At 32.0% G+C, this 18,596-nt stretch overlaps 6 protein-coding genes across 9 annotated transcripts; 3 read left to right on the top strand and 3 right to left on the bottom strand.

Moving 5' to 3' along the window:
* LOC122516282 (polyribonucleotide nucleotidyltransferase 1, mitochondrial) lies at positions 1 to 3,232 on the bottom strand. Of its 3 annotated transcripts, XM_043633969.1 has the most exons (8): positions 2,991 to 3,232; positions 1,787 to 2,704; positions 1,525 to 1,698; positions 1,243 to 1,436; positions 1,001 to 1,164; positions 587 to 898; positions 326 to 496; positions 1 to 183 (listed from the first exon to the last, which is right to left on the bottom strand). In XM_043633969.1, the coding sequence occupies exons 1-8, from the start codon at positions 3,149 to 3,151 to the stop codon at positions 175 to 177; spliced, it is 2,103 nt and encodes a 700-aa protein (XP_043489904.1). In that variant the 5' UTR covers positions 3,152 to 3,232; the 3' UTR covers positions 1 to 174. The 3 variants fall into 3 exon arrangements, with proteins under 3 accessions (XP_043489904.1, XP_043489896.1, XP_043489913.1); XM_043633961.1 differs by having other exon boundaries at positions 1 to 496; XM_043633978.1 differs by lacking the exon at positions 2,991 to 3,232 and having other exon boundaries at positions 1 to 496; positions 1,787 to 2,561; positions 2,620 to 2,708.
* Positions 3,233 to 3,392: 160 nt separating this feature from the next.
* LOC122516297 (complex I intermediate-associated protein 30, mitochondrial) lies at positions 3,393 to 4,621 on the top strand. The gene is made up of 2 exons (XM_043633991.1): positions 3,393 to 3,844; positions 3,941 to 4,621. Exons 1-2 carry the CDS (start codon positions 3,480 to 3,482, stop codon positions 4,461 to 4,463), a joined length of 888 nt encoding a protein of 295 aa, XP_043489926.1. The 5' UTR covers positions 3,393 to 3,479; the 3' UTR covers positions 4,464 to 4,621.
* LOC122516307 (probable cardiolipin synthase (CMP-forming)) lies at positions 4,437 to 6,105 on the bottom strand. Its single transcript, XM_043634003.1, has 4 exons — positions 5,918 to 6,105; positions 5,385 to 5,732; positions 5,042 to 5,299; positions 4,437 to 4,950 (listed from the first exon to the last, which is right to left on the bottom strand). Exons 2-4 carry the CDS (start codon positions 5,712 to 5,714, stop codon positions 4,687 to 4,689), a joined length of 852 nt encoding a protein of 283 aa, XP_043489938.1. The 5' UTR covers positions 5,715 to 5,732; positions 5,918 to 6,105; the 3' UTR covers positions 4,437 to 4,686.
* A 608-nt stretch (positions 6,106 to 6,713) lies between these two features.
* LOC122519728 (synaptotagmin-14) lies at positions 6,714 to 12,566 on the top strand. Of its 2 annotated transcripts, none has more exons than XM_043639515.1 (8): positions 6,714 to 6,835; positions 9,260 to 9,448; positions 9,863 to 9,997; positions 10,086 to 10,147; positions 10,240 to 10,416; positions 10,752 to 11,069; positions 11,157 to 11,510; positions 11,689 to 12,566. In XM_043639515.1, the coding sequence occupies exons 1-8, from the start codon at positions 6,811 to 6,813 to the stop codon at positions 11,899 to 11,901; spliced, it is 1,473 nt and encodes a 490-aa protein (XP_043495450.1). In that variant the 5' UTR covers positions 6,714 to 6,810; the 3' UTR covers positions 11,902 to 12,566. The 2 variants fall into 2 exon arrangements, with proteins under 2 accessions (XP_043495450.1, XP_043495370.1); XM_043639435.1 differs by lacking the exon at positions 6,714 to 6,835 and adding an exon at positions 6,930 to 7,687.
* Positions 12,567 to 13,698: 1,132 nt separating this feature from the next.
* LOC122519846 (pre-mRNA-splicing factor ISY1 homolog) lies at positions 13,699 to 15,867 on the bottom strand. The gene is made up of 4 exons (XM_043639639.1): positions 15,303 to 15,867; positions 15,170 to 15,192; positions 14,765 to 15,083; positions 13,699 to 14,693 (listed from the first exon to the last, which is right to left on the bottom strand). The coding sequence occupies exons 1-4, from the start codon at positions 15,303 to 15,305 to the stop codon at positions 14,325 to 14,327; spliced, it is 714 nt and encodes a 237-aa protein (XP_043495574.1). The 5' UTR covers positions 15,306 to 15,867; the 3' UTR covers positions 13,699 to 14,324.
* A 75-nt stretch (positions 15,868 to 15,942) lies between these two features.
* Positions 15,943 to 17,213, top strand: LOC122519916 (probable phospholipid hydroperoxide glutathione peroxidase). Its single transcript, XM_043639760.1, has 3 exons — positions 15,943 to 16,043; positions 16,124 to 16,195; positions 16,479 to 17,213. The coding sequence occupies exons 2-3, from the start codon at positions 16,189 to 16,191 to the stop codon at positions 17,057 to 17,059; spliced, it is 588 nt and encodes a 195-aa protein (XP_043495695.1). The 5' UTR covers positions 15,943 to 16,043; positions 16,124 to 16,188; the 3' UTR covers positions 17,060 to 17,213.
* Positions 17,214 to 18,596: the final 1,383 nt, after the last annotated feature.

Genomic DNA, 18,596 nt, shown 5'->3' with positions numbered 1-18,596 from the left:
TTAATAAGAACTAATTTTTATCGTATGACTAAAATTGATATAAACTGTCCTAAATTTGTTTGTATGTTTGTTTGATGGAACTTTTATAAATTGTACACAATTTAATATGGTTTTAATTTCACGATAATGTTTTTGTAACAGTGATGGGATCTTGTAAAACTTTCCGTGATAGTCTCATGGAACCTGAAACCGGATCACGACCGAAATATTTAACTTTTATTTCCTGTCCAACTTCTAAACCAAGAGCACTAGGATGAAAAACTTTACGTTGATCTAACTGAGAATTAACTAACAACGCAGGTGTCATATTAGAATAGAGTGTTACCATAACACCAGTTTCTCGAATTTCAACTATCTTTGCAGTGTATATAGCTCCAAATTCTAATATAGGTTCACGATCTTTTTGTAACGTCTGCTCTATTATTTCTTTGGCTTCCTTTAAGGCAAGTTCGTTAGGTGCAAACAAAGTGTATATATCATCATTCTTTGAATATATCTAATAAAATGGCAATAAAAAATTATTTTACTTAATTTATAGAAAATATAAAAAGTTTATATCATTAAATTATATAGAAATGCTACGTACATGAACACCAGTTTTAATGAAAAGTTTCTTCAAATTAATACCACCTACTCCAAGAAATTTTCCTCTTTGGTGTACAGGAATTTCTAAATCTTCTACCACTGGCATCTTCTCACTATGATCTTTCCGCGGTTCTGATAGTGCTCTATTCATTATTTCAATGATTTCCTTCTTAGCAACCTGAGATTGTTCGATAGTTTCCATTATTATTTTTAAAGGAACACCTGCAATCTTTACATCAACTTGTAAAGCTGTAAAACTATTCTTATCACCAGCTATTTTGAAGTCCATATCACCTAAATAGTCTTCCATGCCCTAATAAAAAATATAATTTAAATAGTCGCTAAGAATTCAATATATATGTATATATAATTTAATAATTTACATATATAATAAAATGAAATATCAAGTGCTTACTAATATATCAGTTAATATTTTATAATTTGTAATCTGAATGGGAGATTGATCATCAAATTGGGTTACCAAACCCATAGCAACACCTGCAACTGGTGATGAGATTGGTACTCCTGCATCCATAAGAGCCAAACTCCCACCACATACAGAAGCCATAGATGAAGAACCTTTCCATAAGGAGCATAATATTATTTTGAAGAATTTGTCAAAATTTTTATATAATATTTTTCATTTTGTATATTTACCATTAGATTCGAGTACTTCGCTAGTCAATCTTATTGTAAATGGATAGTCTTTTGGAAGAACAGATCTTAATCCTTTTTCCGCTAATGCACCATGTCCCATTTCTCTACGTCCAACAACTCCTAGACGTCCTACATCATGAGTTGCATATGGAGGAAACTCATAATGTAAAAAGAAATTCTTTTCCTTCATACCACTGCAAACATATATAAAGAAATATTAAAAATCAATATACATATTTATGAGTTATGGTGTGTGTCTATATTATTTTATATTATATACACCTTATTAGCATAGACACTGTATCCATTTTAAGAGCACTTTCTAAGGAGTCCAATGTAACCGTGCACAAAACCTGCGTTTGACCTCTCTGGAAAAGTGCAGAACCATGAAGAGGTTTAAATAAATCTACTTGGCAGGTAATTTTTCTTAATTCTTGTAGTTTACGACCATCACACCTTCAATGTATTTAATTTTAGATGGATTATCATACAACTATCAACTACATTGATACAATTTATCACTATAAATTTATTATATATGTACCTTATATTAGTTTCAAAGATGAGAGATCTAAAAACCTCTTTAACAAACTTATAATATATATTTTCTATTACTCTTAGTTCTGTTTCAGGATACTTTTCTATAATAATATCAGTCACATTGACAAGAACTTCGGAGATAGCATTGTCTCTGGATAACTTGTCGTGTTTAAAATTAGTCAATATTTCTCGTATTTTATTTTCTGTGTTTGTTTTTATACATTCAGTTATACCATCTACATCTTTAATTTCAGGAACAGTAAAATTCATCTTCTTTTTACCGCATTTCTTTTGTAATTCTGTAATAGCTTGAATTATAGATTGGCATTCTTTAACACCTTGTTTAATAGCTTTTTTTAAATTCTGTGGTGAAACATTATTGGCAGATCCTTCTAGCATAAGAACATAATTATTGCTTGTTGCAGTTACAATAAGATTTAATATACTTTCTTGCATTTCTTGTCTAGTAGGATTTATTTTTAATTCGTTATCTATTATTCCTACTCTTACTGCACCAACAGGACCATTCCATGGAATGTCAGATAAACTCAAAGCAGCAGATGCACCATTAATAGATATTACATCTGGATCATTAATCCCATCAACGGCAAATGTATTACATACTAATTGTGTTTCTAAGTTCCATCCTTGTGGAAACAATGGTCGTAATGATCTATCTACTAATCTGCTAGTAAGAATTTCATATTCCGTTGTTCCAATATCTCTTCTCATAAAGTTAGTTGGTATACGACCAACAGCCGCTGACTTTTGTCTATAATCTATAGTCAAAGGAAGCATAGATTTATTACTGCTACTTTTACTGCACACTGCTGTTACCATAACAGATGTATGTCCGATAGATGCAACAGTACTGCTATTACTAAGCCGAGCATACTTTCCACTAGAGATAATAAGTTCTGTCCTATATAAGAAAAAGACAAATTATTATAAATACTGATCAGAGTTCTATATTTCTTTTTTGACGTACATATGCATATATTTGTTTATTAATAAAATAATTAAATAATAATTAAATAATAACACATGTTTTTATATTAATAAAGTATTTAGGAGTAATTAAATAATAATGTTAAAAAGTAATATAGTAAACGATAAACAGTTATCAATAACTATTGCAAATAAAATAAAAATTTATAATATGTAATACATGTAATATTGAGGTTAAAATATACACCTATTATTCTTACCCATTAGAAAATGTTGCTGTAGTATTACATTCAGATTCATTGAGAGTACTGACAGCTCTTTTAAATTTCGAATAGATGCTACCATTATTGCAATATTTTTTACAACGAAAAAGTTGTAATTTATCACATTTAAATAACCTCCAATTTATAACAATCGCCATCTCTCATAAACGACTAGACACACGAATAGGTTGGTAGTCACATAATTTTAGTTACTATAACTTATCGCTAGGGTGCAGTATAAACATTTTCTTGTTAATTTACTCGACAGAGTTAACACATCTTAATATTAGGTGTATATTAGTTAAATTTTGAGTTAATATACGATTTAGCTTAAAAAATTAATGCAGAAATTTATTGTTATTAATATATACTAATATTATCTATATATTATTTATAGAAATTTATATTTAAATAAAAATTATTAAAAATTTGTAACAATGTATACAAAATTGATGACAATAACGTTATAAAAAAACTATTTACAAAATGAATTTCTTAACGCGTTTAATACTATTTAATAGACCTGTTGTGAAAAAAGCATTTTATCCAAGTTACAGGCTAGGACATGTATATCAAAAAGATCCAAGATCAGGATATCCTGTAGTATATGATAGACCACCTAAGAAAGAAAACTTAAATTTTCTACAAAGAGCAAAAAAAGGCTATTTACAATTAAAAGATGAATTAGCTTTGTTCAAGAAAGAAACTAATGAATTTATCGCTGGTCCCGATATTTTTCAACAGCCAGATGAAATAGACATTGTTTGGGATTTTAATGGGAATCCAAAATCTTTGGACCCATGGTTGACCGTATGCGATAGTGATTATAAACAAGGTTTTTCAACTTGCAAGTAAGTACATGTTTTCCTTACTAATTCTATTCAAAATGTAATATAAAATTTTAAAAGATGTGTGTATATATTAAAATTGTTTACATTATTTTTTAGATTAGAATTAAGTCCTGATGGTAGAGGCGTATTTTCAGGTACATTAGATTGTAAAGTTCCAAGAACTGGTAAAATCCACAATGCAGGTTACTGCGCTCTTAAAACAGCAACATTTAGGAAAAGCTTTAAACGAGAAGCACGATTGAATTGGGAAGCATACAATCATCTAGTTATGCGTGTAAGAGGGGATGGAAGAATTTATATGATCAATATTGGAAATAAAGGGTTTTTTGATATCTTTTGGAATGATTTGTATAATTACGTACTTTGTACAAGGGGTGGTCCATATTGGCAATTTGTGAAAATACCATTTTCAAAATTCTTTTTGTCCAGTCATGGAAGAGTACAAGATTCTCAAGTGTCTATAGATTTAACTAATATATCAAGTTTTGGTATCATAGCTTCTGATAGAGCTCCTGGACCATTTAAGCTCGAAATAGATTATATTGGAGTTGTATACGATCCTTATGAATGGGAAGAATTTGCTTATGAAATGTACGATTTACATGATGTTTTATTTTAATAAGGCCAATGTATATAGATTAGTTAGTGTAAATATACCCTCTAAGCTTAATAATTAATACTATATTACTCTGTAAATATTATATATCATGCTTAAATGTCGATATGCAAAATAGTATGTATGAAAAATTGCAATAATAAATTTGTACATAATATTCAGTAACTGTACATTATTTATTTGCTATTAAATAATAATAATAGAAAAAAGAAGAAAAATGTATTTATTACGGCTTTGTTGAGATTTTTTTCTTTCTGAGAAATTTGTACGTATTTCTAGATATCAAATAACTAATTCCCCCAGCAAATGTTGATATTGCAGTCACATAACATAAAACTTGAAGAACGGGATGATTGACAAAATGAAAAACAGGAGCTGCTACAGTCCCAGCGGCAAAAGCCAATTGAACTGCTGTATTCAATTTACTCGCAATAGTAGGTGCTAACTGTACTGTCGCATGCGTAGGATCAAAATATCTTGCCAGTGTTTTCTAAAAGATGAAAGAACCATTATGGAAACATAATGTATTTATATCAAAAAGTGTAGCTTCAGTTTTAGGAAATAAAACTTCAGTTACGTACGGGAGCAGGTAATGACCGATATCTGATGTAAGATGCAGCAGCAACTAAAGTAATGTCTCTTGCAACAACAAGACATGTAAGAGGCACCGGTATTAATCCTACCCATGCCAAAGAAAGAAAAAGAGTTCCTACAAGCAGTTTATCTGCAACAGGATCCAAAAAACTACCAAGTTTAGAAGCTTGCGACGACCATGTTCTTGCAATCCATCCATCTGCTAAATCGCTAACTCCTGCGAATGCTAATAGCCATAATGCTACCTATAGTTGTAAGAAGATAATACGTTTTATTTATCAATTAATAATCACTTAGAAAAGCATCTCTTTCAAAAAAGGAAAGAATTACCTGATAATTTTGTGATAATATTAAATAACTTAAATAAGGCGATGTTACCATACGACCCACACAAAGAAGATTAGGAACAGTCCAGATATTTTCTCTTTCGATAATTCCTTCTACTTTCTTTCTCGTTTTTTTGATATCTTCCAATATCCGTACTTTTAATGCTTTACGTTTTATAGTACGGTCTTTTAAATTAATAGAATTCTTATGACTAGTATGTTTAATGCAATAAAGCTTTACTTGGCATCTTAAATATCTTTTCAAATATTGTTCTAAGAGACACTTCTTTAAAATTCTTGTTTGTTTCAATGGTAATATTGTAATGAAATTCATAATTATTTGTCTATATTTCTTTAAATAAATAAAGAAAAATATTTTTAATGTAATAATTACCAGTTACAAAACAAAGATATTTTATATATATATATATACATAAAGTAGCATAATAATATTTGCATAACCAATAAAATTAGTAATTGTAAATTTATTTTTAGGTTAGAATTCGGTATTTATAACGCGTAATAATTCGAGCTTACCTTTTATAATAAGATTTTAAATGCAATTTAATCCGTTCATAATAAAAAATATTTTATTTATTAGTATGACATACAAAAGTCTATATTAAAATCACATCTTATTATTATGACATTGGTAAAATTTACAATGTTGTCTCATATTCGAGAGACATGTTAAAAAAATTCCGATAACTATTATCGACGGATGCTATAGAGAAAATTAAAATTTTTTAATAATTTATTAAATTCTCTAACCATTAAAAAATAAAAAAAATAAAAAAATTAAAAATCATGTCAAAATAATACTTATTGTTTGAATATTATTCAATTTATATAAATAACTACGATTGTTACTAATTGCAAGGTTTAAAGTATAATTAAATAAAAAATACATATTGTTATAGCATTGTTAATTAAATACAACATAATACTTAATATTTATATTGCTTTGTTTCATTAACATTGTGATTATTTCTTTAATCTTTATTTAAATAGTTTTATTATGAAATCAGATTGTCGAGCGTTTAAGACTTTTTGAATAAAACAGAGCAAATGGTTTGAAACGTTATTTTTTAAAAAGTCGTATTAATAAAATAATGCTGGTACAGCGCTTAATACAATGATATTGACTCGTTTATTAATCTTATTATTTTAATTAAACATTTTATTTATAAATCGAAGGTCTATATTTTATCTCGATATTTCTAGATCATCGTATTTATGACCTTGAATTGAAGCTCGATGTCCTCGATCGATTATTTCGAGATATGTGAGCGCCATCTAGCGATAAAACTTGAGAAATAATTTTACAAGCGTGTCCCTGATGATAGATTACACACCTTACATAGATGCATCCAAAATAAAACTTCGAAATGCGCATATAGTATTGCAGTAAATGTTTCCCAGTGACAATTATGCAGAACGATGGAAGTATATTTAGTGAGTATTTAAAAAATTTAATACCTTTTAAATATGCGTAAGGTTTGTCTTTAAACGAATTCATGTTTTTGAATTGGCATATAGAAAAAAAAGAGACTCATAAAAATATAAATAACGTGATCTAATAGTTAATTTACATCGTGATATATTCCTCGATTTAAAACATTCGTTAATTCGATAATGATTCAATAAAAGCATAGTGAATGAATCAAATAGGATGTGTCCAAAAGAAATGATAACTAAAGAAAACGGGGGAGAAATATAGGTAAAGAGGTACACACGAATAAAAGGGGAGAAGGAATAAGATAGAAAGGATAGAAGAAAAGAGTAATCAGTCGGTTGGTCGGTCAGTTGGTTGCACGTTGATCGTAGAAAGCAGAGTGGTTTATAGGAACGATATCGTGAGGGGCGTGCACGCATGCGTATTAGTGTCGCGGTTGGGGTGTTACAAGCGCAAGTCTGTCAGAGAACGGAGCAACAGAGTGTCGTTGTGTACACCCTCGCCCACGTATCGCGACGCTCCTCGAGGAAGCGTCCACGCTTTTTTCCTGCGATAATAAAGCCTGACGGAAAGCTAAACGTGTCGCCGCCGCTGCCCGTGTCTTTTTTCTATCTGTGCGCTAACGAGAGTAAATAAAATAATCAAATATATATATACATATATATATCTATATATATAGAGTGTGAAAAAAGGTGAGAAAGAAATATAATTGTACAATGAGTCCCTTATCCTGGTTGACTTATTTATCGTGCCCGATCGAGAGACGCAAGTAAGTTGGTTCGAGGTATTTTTTTTAAATGTGTCACCACGGACGAGTATGACTCTGGCTGGATCAGACCATTTCTTAACGGGTAAGTCCACTCTAACATGATGTTCGAGACTAGTCGCGAATTCAGCCGAATGCCCAACCGATACCCACGAGAGTCTAGCCGAGTACCTAACCGAAAGCTACCTAACGCGATCTGAATGTGCCCTTAACACAAATATTCCAAGCACGTAGATATGTATAAAGCCACGTAACCCTACAGTTTCTCATGGAATTTTCAATCGCGGTGGTCGGTTTTTTTTTCAATTGAACGACTGAATGAACGACCAAATGACCGACCTACCGACCGACCAACCGCATTGCCGCGCGACAAAACCCTTTTTACACCTCCCACCTACCCACCATCTCACCCTCTAGATATGCTCCTCCTTCCCTCCCACCCTCTATCCTAACACTCCTTCACCTTCGTTCTCTTCGTCCTCGGACAACAACGAGGAGCCCTTGTCACGTGCACCATTCACACTTTTCTATGATACTATCACCAATACTTTTTCTCATTCCTATATGAGATTCTAACTTTTATGGACTCTCCCTAAATGCTTACGCATTTATGTTATACTTACTTTTCGTCTTCCGCATTGCGCAAAGCCATTATTTTTTTTTCATTCCCCCCCCCTTCTCTCTCTCTTAGTTTCTCTTTTCCCCTTGTTGCCTGTTTTTTCTTTGTGATACCACAAAGTCGCGATTCCTTTCGTCGCTTTATCGACGAACTCATCGAGCGAATATAACGCGGATGAGAGAATAACGTCTCTTCGAAAAATCTCGTCTTACGCGAGAGAGAGAGAGAAAAAAGAGAAAGAGAGAGAGAGAGAATTAGCTGTTCATTTTTATCTCCATTCCGGAATAGCAAAGGGAAATATTGGTATTGTATAGCAAGACCATGCGTAGAATATATTGCGTGTGGCACGATAGTTTCTACGGTATCTGGGGCGACGATTAATTATTCCGGGTCATTAAAGTGTAATGCGTCGCTATCGTTTGAAACGTTCGATACTGACAGTACTATGCGCAACCGGTAGTTGATTATAAAATTCGTTTATGGATGGCCGAAGAGTTCTCTCAGCTCGAAACTATAAATAATCATTATTGATAAAAGAATAAAGAATAAATAAAAAAAAAAGAGAAAGAAAAAGCAATATTTTTTCTCCTTCTCTCTCGTTTAATCTTCCGCACTTGAAAATCTTTTTACGAAGGTATTACAAATTGCGATATCGTTTCTTTTTGTTTTTCGCATATACGCATTATATATTATATATGTATCTTTAAAAAAAGTTACTTAGGAGAGAGTATATACATATTAGACTTTCTCTTGTTTCTCTGTGTTAAAGATCAGTAACGTTTCTATGCTTATTAAATAATAAGCATGCTAGCGTATAACGACGTGTAACAACCAATAGCGCGAATAACGTTATCAAGAACGGTTCGTTTGTCATGAGATCGTCGCTCGAAAGTTCATATGTATATATTCCAATGTTTAAGAGAAATCTGTAGAAGAAATCGAAAAATCTATAATATTTATTTCTCACTATAAGTATATAAGAGTTCGTGTTAATCAAATCGATTAGAAGATTCATTATTATATTGGGCTTGTTTTTAGTACCTGTGGAAGCGACTGCATTTCTGGGTGCCGTTGCTGGCTTTATCGTCCTATTGCTGGCCATCTTCCTCTATCTTTCTCGTAAGTGGTGCTTCACACCGCCCACCTCGGCTGCCCTCTTCGGTGGAGTTTGCGTTCCGCTTTGTGACTCCAGCAATAACTCTGCATCTCAAATATCGAAGAATATAGGTACGCAATTTACGCCTACTTATTCGTTCTTTAATTCTTCCTTTTCTTCTTTTTTTATTCATCCTTTTTTTCTACCTGTTATACAGGGCCGAACTTGAACAACGTGAAGGCCTTTCTAATTATTTGCTATAATTTCAAACGATAATCATTTTGAATTAATCATTATTCAGAAGTTATAGACAAAAGAGTTTGATTTTATTATTATCAAATTCATAATTACGCGTTATTATTTTGTTATAAAAATTTGCTTATTTTTATAACGTTTTGTAAAGAAAAAATTCAGAAAAATATAAAAATTACGGAGTGCCCTTGAGCATTAGTCCCTTGTTGTTCTTCCCTAAATCATCAGCCGACGCTTTTATAAAACATCTATCGTCGATCAAAATAATTATCTTTGACGAAACGTTATTACAGGAAAAGCATTTTCTTATTCGGATCCAGAAACGAGCTCCGATTCAGAAGAAGACGCCTTACGAAGATTGAATTCGCATCCTCATCCACCACCAGATACGTTGACTATACAAGCCGAGGATGGTCCAGCGATTGTTGGTCTGTACTTATAATTTTTCTTTCGTTTTTATTTTATATAATCAATATAAATAAAGATTAAATACGTTTTATACTTAATGTATTTTAGACGCTGGAACTACTTCAAGTAGTTGCACCGAGGAACATTCGCCGACAGCACAACAGCAACAGGTAATCTACATAATACTAATGCGTATCTAATCTAAAAAATTCCACCATTTTTCGAATATTTTTACAAACTAGACAATTTTTTTGTAATATAGTGCGTAGTGGAAGTTGGTGCCTCCAGTATTATACTTGATAATAGAGAACAGGAGGCAGAGATCGAACAGAATGTACCTACGACGAATGACGTTATCACGACAATGGGAGCCGTGCCAGAAGAAATTGGTAGTTTAGAAGTCGCTTTTCTTTACGATGCACCTATGCGTGAGATGACGGTTAGCTTCTTAGATGGATAAATATTGTTTCGATAAGTATAATAACAATAAACTTTCGTATAACGCAATTAATATATTACGATTAATATGAATTCGTATTATAAGTAATTTGTTCGTGAGAACATATGTGTTAGATATAAATATTAAGAGAATTCTTCTTTTTTTTCATAAATTATTTTTGTTATTGTAATAGTAAAGAATATAAACAAAAAATCAATTACCAAAGAAAAGAAATCGCGATGAAACAATGAAGACAGCTCGTGTTATATGGGAGTTTACTTCACATGTAAATAAATATGTACTTGCTTATAATGATGCATTATTTATTATGGCAGGTACAAGTTTTACAAGGACGAAACTATCCAGCCGGAATCGGTGGTAGTCAAGTGCGTTTAGTATTGTTACCATCTAAGAAGCAAAGACGTAAGACTCGCGTTAAACAGGGTAACTCACCCCAATATATGGAAAGTTTCCTTCTCCCTCGTGTTAATCCGGAGGATGTGAACGCTATGGGAGTACGGTTGAGAGTTTATTTATGGGGTGGAAGAATGCGTAGAGAAAGATTGCTCGGAGAAGCTAGAGTCTCCTTCGATCAAATCAACCTACAACTCGAAACCACTCTTTGGTTAACTTTACAACCACCGCCATCTTCGGTAAATCAAAAATATGATTGACTTATTAAATATTTTTATTTATACAAGGTACGAATAGAATCACGTTGAAAGAAAAACTTGTTACAGGTTCAGGATTGGGGTACGAGCAGCAGTTTGACGCGTAGCGATTCTACGGGTTCTCAACAATCTGTTCAATCATACGCATCACCTACCATACCACCATACGGAAGTAGCATGAAAGGTGGAAGCGTTGCGGAAATATTAATAGGGCTATCTTACAACGGTACGACTGGACGATTATCGGTAGAAATTATCAAGGGTTCTCATTTCCGTGGGGGTGGTGGCAACGATACTAAACCACCGGATACTTATGTGAAATTGGCTCTGGTCGATAGCAATGGTCACGAGATGAGTCGATCTAAGACAGGTTTGAAAAGAGCCCAACCAAATCCACTTTATAAGGAAACCTTTGTTTTTCAGGTAAAGAATATGCTTTTTTCTTAAACACGTTACCATAAATGTCATAATTCTAAGATAAAATATAATATAATATATAGTACCACATCGGTCACGGATGACGACCAATGTGACGATCAACATACGTTAAGTATACTACACTATATCCAAAGTGAATAATAGAAATTTGATTTGTTCACAGGTCGCTCTCTTCCAACTAGGTGACGTGACCCTCTTGGTTTCGGTTTATAATCGACGAAGAGGCGGTATGGGCAAGAAGGGAAGAGAGATGATCGGTTGGCTCTGTTTAGGTTTTAACAGTTCAGGATCAGAAAAATTGCAACATTGGAACGACATGCGTGCGGCCCGACAGCCAACGCAAGTTCAACGCTGGCACTCACTTTTACGTCCTTGAAGCGAGAAAAGGATTCGCTCTAAGAACGATACAAAGATTTTCCTCGTCTTTAGGCATTTATTTCAAACAACATCGGACAAAGCGAGTCCCGTCGCGTGCACTGCCGACTGGAAAAAGAAAACGAAGAAAAAGGAAACCACACATACGCGCACGAATCCAATAATAAGCGTCTCATCTGTCGATAGATAGATAGATACTGCGTTACAATCAGAGCTGCTTGCTATCGTAATATAAGCGCTAAAAAGAAAGAAAAAGAAAAAAAAACTCTGAGTTGTAAACTCTATACTCGATGTACCAAGTACATACATACATACATTCCCCTTTTTGATACGGTGGAGGGAGTCGAGGGTGTTTTCGATATATTTCATCCACTACGGTGGCACCACCGACTTCGTCGAAATCACGAATTTGTGGCATGAGAACTCTCCGACTCGGATATATGTGCCTGAGCCAAAACCTTGATCGTTTATTTTTTACTTTGTGCCTTTCACCCTTTTTAGGAAATGTCGCGATAGTCCCAACTGTGACACTTGTGACACACAGGGAAGACGTCTAAGGAAAGGAGAGAACGAGCGCGCGTGTATGTATGTGTGTGTGCATGTGCGTGTATGCTTCTTTGTGCAATGAGAGTAAAAGAAAGAACAAGAAAATATTAGAGAGACAAAGAGAGAGAGAGAGAGAGAGAGAGAGAGAAAGAAGGAAAACGAATCATAAATTCGATTCGAGCTGCAAGTGTGCCGAGTTTTATCTTTGTTCCGCGGTACTTTTTCAATATATATATATATATATTGAAATATATATATAATATATATATATATATATATATATATATATGTATATATATATATATATATATTTTAGTAAGCAGTAATTCCTTCATACCAATTAGTACGACGGATTTTGGTGTCTTGAGATGATGGTTCGAGAATGGATTGCCGTTGTGCGATGCTGAATGATAAGTATATGATGACGAGGACACGTTCACAATTCAATGACGCACAATAAATCGCAAAACGCACCCCGTTGATGCAGATGTGATGATGATCATAGATTATCGATTTTATTATCGACATAGAAATTTATGCGATTGTAATTTATAAGTACGAATAGATCTATATAGTTACGTTACTACTATCTACGCGTTTAATAATAGAAGGAATTGGATAGTGAAGAAGAAGAAGAAGAAGAAGCAACAAAAAAATAGAAAAGAAAAAAAAGAAATGGGCGAGAGACTGATCAACGGATAAGCTACGAATCATTTAGAGCTTGATTTTTTCAAGCCTTACAATATGTAATAGTCTTTTAGTCATTAATGAAACAAAAAAAAAAGAAAATTAATCCATGCTCGAACTATTTTGTCGTTTATGTCTTAGGCACAAAAGCGATTATACAAAAAGGGCTCAGAAGTTGACTCGTTGGTTAAATATAAATACACGCTATATTACAGCTTCGATTTTCTTTAGCACTTCTGGTTCTAGTACACTTAAATACCGATTAATATCTAGCTCTCTAATTAATTTAGCTATCAAATAAGAAATCGCGATAATAATACGCTAAAAGGTCTTTACAATTGGATCAAGAGAAATGCATCTACGTTAGAAAAATTCGAAGGAATGATAATATTATATACTTTAGTACTTTTTAGTGTTATTTACTTCTGAGTCCTAACAGCAACATGATTGTACATAACGTACTATGTTACAGTCTGTTTATAAATGACACGATATGGGAATGCAAGTTTTTGGGTCGCGCTTGCATATTTACATACATACAGACAATTGTACACTCTTAAGAATGTTCTTATTACAAAAATGAATTCTTTATTTGTCTGTAATCCATCGTCGAAATGAAATAATTGTAATAAGTCGTAAAGGTGTATCTTATGACTCTGTCATTGCAGGAGCACTATTTCGTGATTACATTGCCTTATATATCACTTCGTCAAGTTACTCTAAAGAATTCAAAGAATTCGTTATACTCGGCTGTTTCTATGCCCAGTGAACGCTATAAAAATGTTACGATCTTAACAAACGACATTATTTTAAAGATCGTTTGTTAAAAAGAAGTATGCCAAATTAAAAAAAAAGATTTTATGCAAATCATGAGATCAAGATGGTGCGGATTAACGTATCATCTTATTCGCGATATTTTTCAAAAACTATTATAAATGAAGATCGCGAACGTTATAAACAGACTATCTCATCGGATTTTTATTTATATTTTATCTACAGCACCCTTTTTCTCGATAAGTAACGATTAAAGTTTAAACGTCTACTGCACAAAATAATAATTACCTTGATCAATGTTATTAAATACTTACAAATTAATAACTATATTTATCGCGTTTTATAAAGATGTACTCTGATACAATTAAATAAATTTATGAATAGTTGTTATTAAGAGCATACAAAATAAAGTGTCAGTCAGAGAACATATTTCTCTAATAGTTCTTTCTTTTTTCTAGCAAGTAATGCTTCTTGTATGTCTTGCTGTGATGGTATAGGTTTTTGAGAAGTTGTTTCTATTTCCTCTTCCGAGTCTGATTCTTTATTCTTATGCTGTAGCCATTCTTCTATAGCTTTGTCTCTTGCTTCTTGTTCCGCTTTTTGTTCTAACGGTAACAAAATGCCATCATCGTCATCTCTGTATCCATAATAGTCAGCATCTATGTCCTTCATTAATTCTGCACGTGTTTTTCGAGGGGGTGGTGGAGGTTCTTGTTCAAAAAGTTCTCTCACACCTGGTAATTCTTTTGCAGCTCCAAAATATTTATAACCACGGTTTCCAGGTACCTATAAGAGTTTTATGTTAAGTATAAGTAATAGTAGTAAGCGTATCAAATGATCATTATATATCTATTCACTTCTCGGCCTTCATGATCCAGCATTCGTGGTCCTACACGAGAATAGTCTGGTCCTCCGAGTTCTTTTATTTGCGCTTCCCAATGCCTTTTTTCTCTAAGTAATTTGTTGATTTCATCGTTTAAATCACGAATTCGAAATTCACCTAAACCAGCATTTTGTATTTGTGCAACCTTCTTAGCGATTTCTCTTATAATTTGCATTCTCCACTTCTCCGCTTTCCTCAAGTCTCTACACTCAGAAGCTAGATAAGGCCTCCTCTCTTGTTCTCTTTTAGCTCCTTCATTACTTTGTGCTGCTCTCCACCTCGCAAGGGTGGTCCTATTAAAATAATTTAACAAATTACTATCTACGAAGAAACTATAATAAATATTATAGAGGAATGCAAGAAAATTTTATTTACTCACATAGCTTTTTCTGCATTACGTGCCTGAAATAAGAATATATATATATATATATATATAGATCTGTTTTATTTAAATTATACACAAAATTATTTTCTTTCTATTATTTATAGATATATACATGATTTACACTTACCATTTTTATATAGGTTTTTTAAATTTCAATTTAAAGAAAAACTTAGTTTATACAATACAAGTCCGTGTATTAAATATATGTATGTTTTAATTAATGACAATCTTTCAACAGCAAATGCAAAAATAAAAAATACAAATATGACTTTGTTTTATTTTTAGGTTATATTGAAACATCTAACACATTCACTGAATAATGACACATTTCAAATATATATTTTAATAATTTTAATAATTTAAACAAACTCTTTTTTACAATTATTATAAAAGAGAAAGAATGTGTATATAGATGTAAAGAACGTGATTTCAAGTGTCAATAATACATTCGGTATACACAATGCAACATTTTAAAAAAAGAAAGACACGAACGCTTTGTAAACTCGAGATATATAAGAGTTATTTTAGTAATAATATTTATTAAAATAGTTTGCATTTAAATACACGCATTCATTGATATGTTTTCTTGAAAAGAATTTTTAATCTTATTTTAATTTAACAAGGTTAGAAGTTATTTTATAAGGTATATGCGTTCTAAGATAGTATCTTATTTTCTTTATTGCAGATGAATGATACAGAGACTCTGATTGGTGGTGGCTGAATGACGTCAGACTAACCAGAGAAAAGAAACTGGTACTTCCTTGTTCCTCATTTTAAAAAACTTTTAGTAATAAAGAAACCGGAGAGAAGAAAGAGTTGTGTTTTTCTTTTTGTGATCTGAGCAGTATATATTGGAGATACAGTAAAGGTAAATTCATTTCTTATTACGTCTGGTTAATTTTGGTATTCTTAATAATAAATAGAAATAATAAGACAGAATTATTTCAGCCATTTGAACAATCATTATAAATAAATTGATTGTTGTGTTTGAATTCATCCACACTTCTTTAAAAATGTTACGTGAGTAATTTTCTTTCGTTAAGTATAAATATTTTAATTTTATATGTGTAAATAATAATGAGAGATTCGTTTTTTAAACAAACAATGTTCAACCAATATTCGATAGTGTAAAAATATATGAAACTGCGTAGGATAATTATTTCTGAATTGTAATGTCAAAGAGCTATAACAAACTATCATTAGAGCGTTTATTTCTTTTTTGTTTTATCATATAAGAACTTAATTTTAAGTATTTTTACATTTTTACTTTTCGTTAAGAATTTTCTTTATTCGTCTTCATTAGGTATGCAGATACCGTTGCTTCTCATCTGCTTTTTGTCAGGAGTATTGTCTGAGAATTGTGAGAACAGCAACTCAGAGCTATGCGCATCTAAAAATGTACAGCAACAATCTTTAAAATCTCCAACTTCTGTTTATGATTTTCACGCACTTGATATCCATGGAAATGATGTTGACTTGAACAAATACCGTGGTCATGTATTAATCATAGTTAACGTTGCTAGCAACTGTGGATTAACCGATACTAATTATAAACAACTTCAGCAATTGTACGAAAAGTATGAAAATTCAGGATTGAGAATACTTGCATTTCCATGTAATCAATTTGGTGGCCAAGAACCAGGAACTTCTCAAGAAATTCTTAACTTTGTTAAGAAATATAATGTTACTTTCGACATGTTTGAAAAAGTAGATGTCAATGGAGATAATGCTCATCCTCTGTGGAAATGGTTGACCAACCTAGGTGGAACCATTAAATGGAATTTCACCAAGTTTGTCATTAATAAAGAAGGCAAGGTTGTAGCCAGATTTTCTCCTAATGATGAACCATTAACATTGGAACCTGTTTTACAAGAATATTTGTAAATCTTACTTTATGGTAGATCTATGTTTAAATATCTAAGATATATAAATATCAAGATAATAATAACATATAGTGTAACATAACTTTATAGTTAAGAACTATTTTCTTTCCATGACATATATAAATATATAATAAAGCAACATTTTACAAATATCATTTTGATTGTTTTAATAATATTATTTGTTTTCAAAAATTCTTATAATTTAATAAAGGAACAACATATATAACACAAATAAGTGTTATTTAAAGAAAATATTATTCTGTCTGAAAATTATACTAATGCAAGTTACTATAATGAATGAGTTTATTTTCAAGATTTTTGACAATATAAATGCAGACTGTACAAAATAATCCCAAGTTAAAGAAACTCAGCATGATTAGACTTAAATTTTAACATTAAATAAAATACATATATACAGGGTGAGTCAGGGAACATGACGTTTCAAAATAATTCGTAAAATATACACTGTGTGAAAAAAATGTTTCCTTCTTCTTCTTCTTCTTCATTCTTTAGTTTAGGCAAGTTGCCTGTTTCGTAACGACGTTTTTTTGCCTATTGCACTGTTAAATTGTCGCACCATCGTTTTCGTGGGCGCCCCGTGCTTCTGCGGCCAACCGGTGGCTTATCCCGTGCAATTCTGACAATTCTTCCGTTGTCCATTCTGTTAATGTGTTCGTTCCATTCTTTTTTTTTTTTAGTATCCATTCGTTAATGTTCTCTACTTTGCATGTTCTTCTTATATCTTCACTTCTCTCTCAGTCCAGTAGTGTTTTTCCAACTATTCTGCGAAGAACTCTCATTTCGGTTGTCTCTAGTAACTGTTTCGTTTTCGCTGTATCTGGTCGAGTTTCTACGGTATATGACATAATAGGTCTTACCGTTGCCTTGTAGATTTTTGCTTTGGTCTCTATGTTCATGTTTTTGTTTCTCCATATTGTGTCATTCAAACAACCCGCTATTCTGGATGCCTTCATTGTCTGTTCTCTTACCTCTGCTTCAACATCACCATATCCTGAGATTTCTATTCCTAGGTACTTAAATCTCATTTCCTGCTGAATAACCTTCCCTTCAATTTCCAGTTTGCATCTTAACGGTGTCTTTGATGTTGTCATGCATTTAGTTTTCTGAGTTGATATTTTCATATTGAATGATTTGGCTATGCAGTTAAATCGGTGTAGTAGACGTTGTAGATCATCCTCATTTTCGGCCACTAATACAGCGTCATCAGCATAGCATAGGATGGTTATTTCTTCGTTGCCCATTTTATATCCTTTTAGCAGTCTTACATTTCTTGTTTCCTGTTAGTTTGTGTAAAATGTTTCCTGTATAGTTAAACTAATTTAGGGGGAAAATATAATGGTAAACAAAACTTTTTTTTAAGGTACTTTTTTAATGAGATATCAAGATCATCATTATTTTTTTAAATGAAATGCCTCATTTTTTTTCTGGATTCTGATAAAGTATCAAATTCTGCATAAAAAACTAGCATACTATGTAGGTCCTAAAATAAATAATTGCTGAGATATTCATAAATAAAT

The sequence above is a fragment of the Polistes fuscatus genome, unplaced genomic scaffold (assembly GCF_010416935.1).
Source record: "Polistes fuscatus isolate 324 unplaced genomic scaffold, CU_Pfus_HIC Scaffold1, whole genome shotgun sequence".
In the NCBI taxonomy this organism is placed as follows: domain Eukaryota; kingdom Metazoa; phylum Arthropoda; class Insecta; order Hymenoptera; family Vespidae; genus Polistes; species Polistes fuscatus.
Note: the sequence above shows the minus strand (reverse complement) of the source record. Positions and strands in the feature narration are given on the sequence as shown.

Excerpts from the sequence above, each read along its gene's own strand:
- LOC122516282 (XM_043633961.1), bottom strand. The coding sequence starts at position 3,151 with ATGGCGATTGTTATAAATTGGAGGTTATTTAAATGTGATAAATTACAA. Across the intron at positions 1,437-1,524 it reads ACAGTGTCTATGCTAATAAG|TGGTATGAAGGAAAAGAATT; the intron begins GTGTATATAATA and ends ATATGTTTGCAG. Across the intron at positions 899-1,000 it reads AAATATTAACTGATATATTA|GGCATGGAAGACTATTTAGG; the intron begins GTAAGCACTTGA and ends ATTTTTTATTAG.
- LOC122516297 (XM_043633991.1), top strand. The coding sequence starts at position 3,480 with ATGAATTTCTTAACGCGTTTAATACTATTTAATAGACCTGTTGTGAAA. Across the intron at positions 3,845-3,940 it reads CAAGGTTTTTCAACTTGCAA|ATTAGAATTAAGTCCTGATG; the intron begins GTAAGTACATGT and ends ATTATTTTTTAG.
- LOC122516307 (XM_043634003.1), bottom strand. The coding sequence starts at position 5,714 with ATGAATTTCATTACAATATTACCATTGAAACAAACAAGAATTTTAAAG. Across the intron at positions 5,300-5,384 it reads TATTATCACAAAATTATCAG|GTAGCATTATGGCTATTAGC; the intron begins GTAATTCTTTCC and ends TTACAACTATAG. Across the intron at positions 4,951-5,041 it reads ATCGGTCATTACCTGCTCCC|AAAACACTGGCAAGATATTT; the intron begins GTACGTAACTGA and ends TTCATCTTTTAG.
- LOC122519728 (XM_043639435.1), top strand. The coding sequence starts at position 7,654 with ATGACTCTGGCTGGATCAGACCATTTCTTAACGG. Across the intron at positions 9,998-10,085 it reads GGATGGTCCAGCGATTGTTG|ACGCTGGAACTACTTCAAGT; the intron begins GTCTGTACTTAT and ends AATGTATTTTAG. Across the intron at positions 10,417-10,751 it reads CACCTATGCGTGAGATGACG|GTACAAGTTTTACAAGGACG; the intron begins GTTAGCTTCTTA and ends TTATTATGGCAG.
- LOC122519846 (XM_043639639.1), bottom strand. Across the intron at positions 15,084-15,169 it reads CGTAATGCAGAAAAAGCTAT|GACCACCCTTGCGAGGTGGA; the intron begins GTGAGTAAATAA and ends TTATTTTAATAG. Across the intron at positions 14,694-14,764 it reads TGGATCATGAAGGCCGAGAA|GTACCTGGAAACCGTGGTTA; the intron begins GTGAATAGATAT and ends AAACTCTTATAG.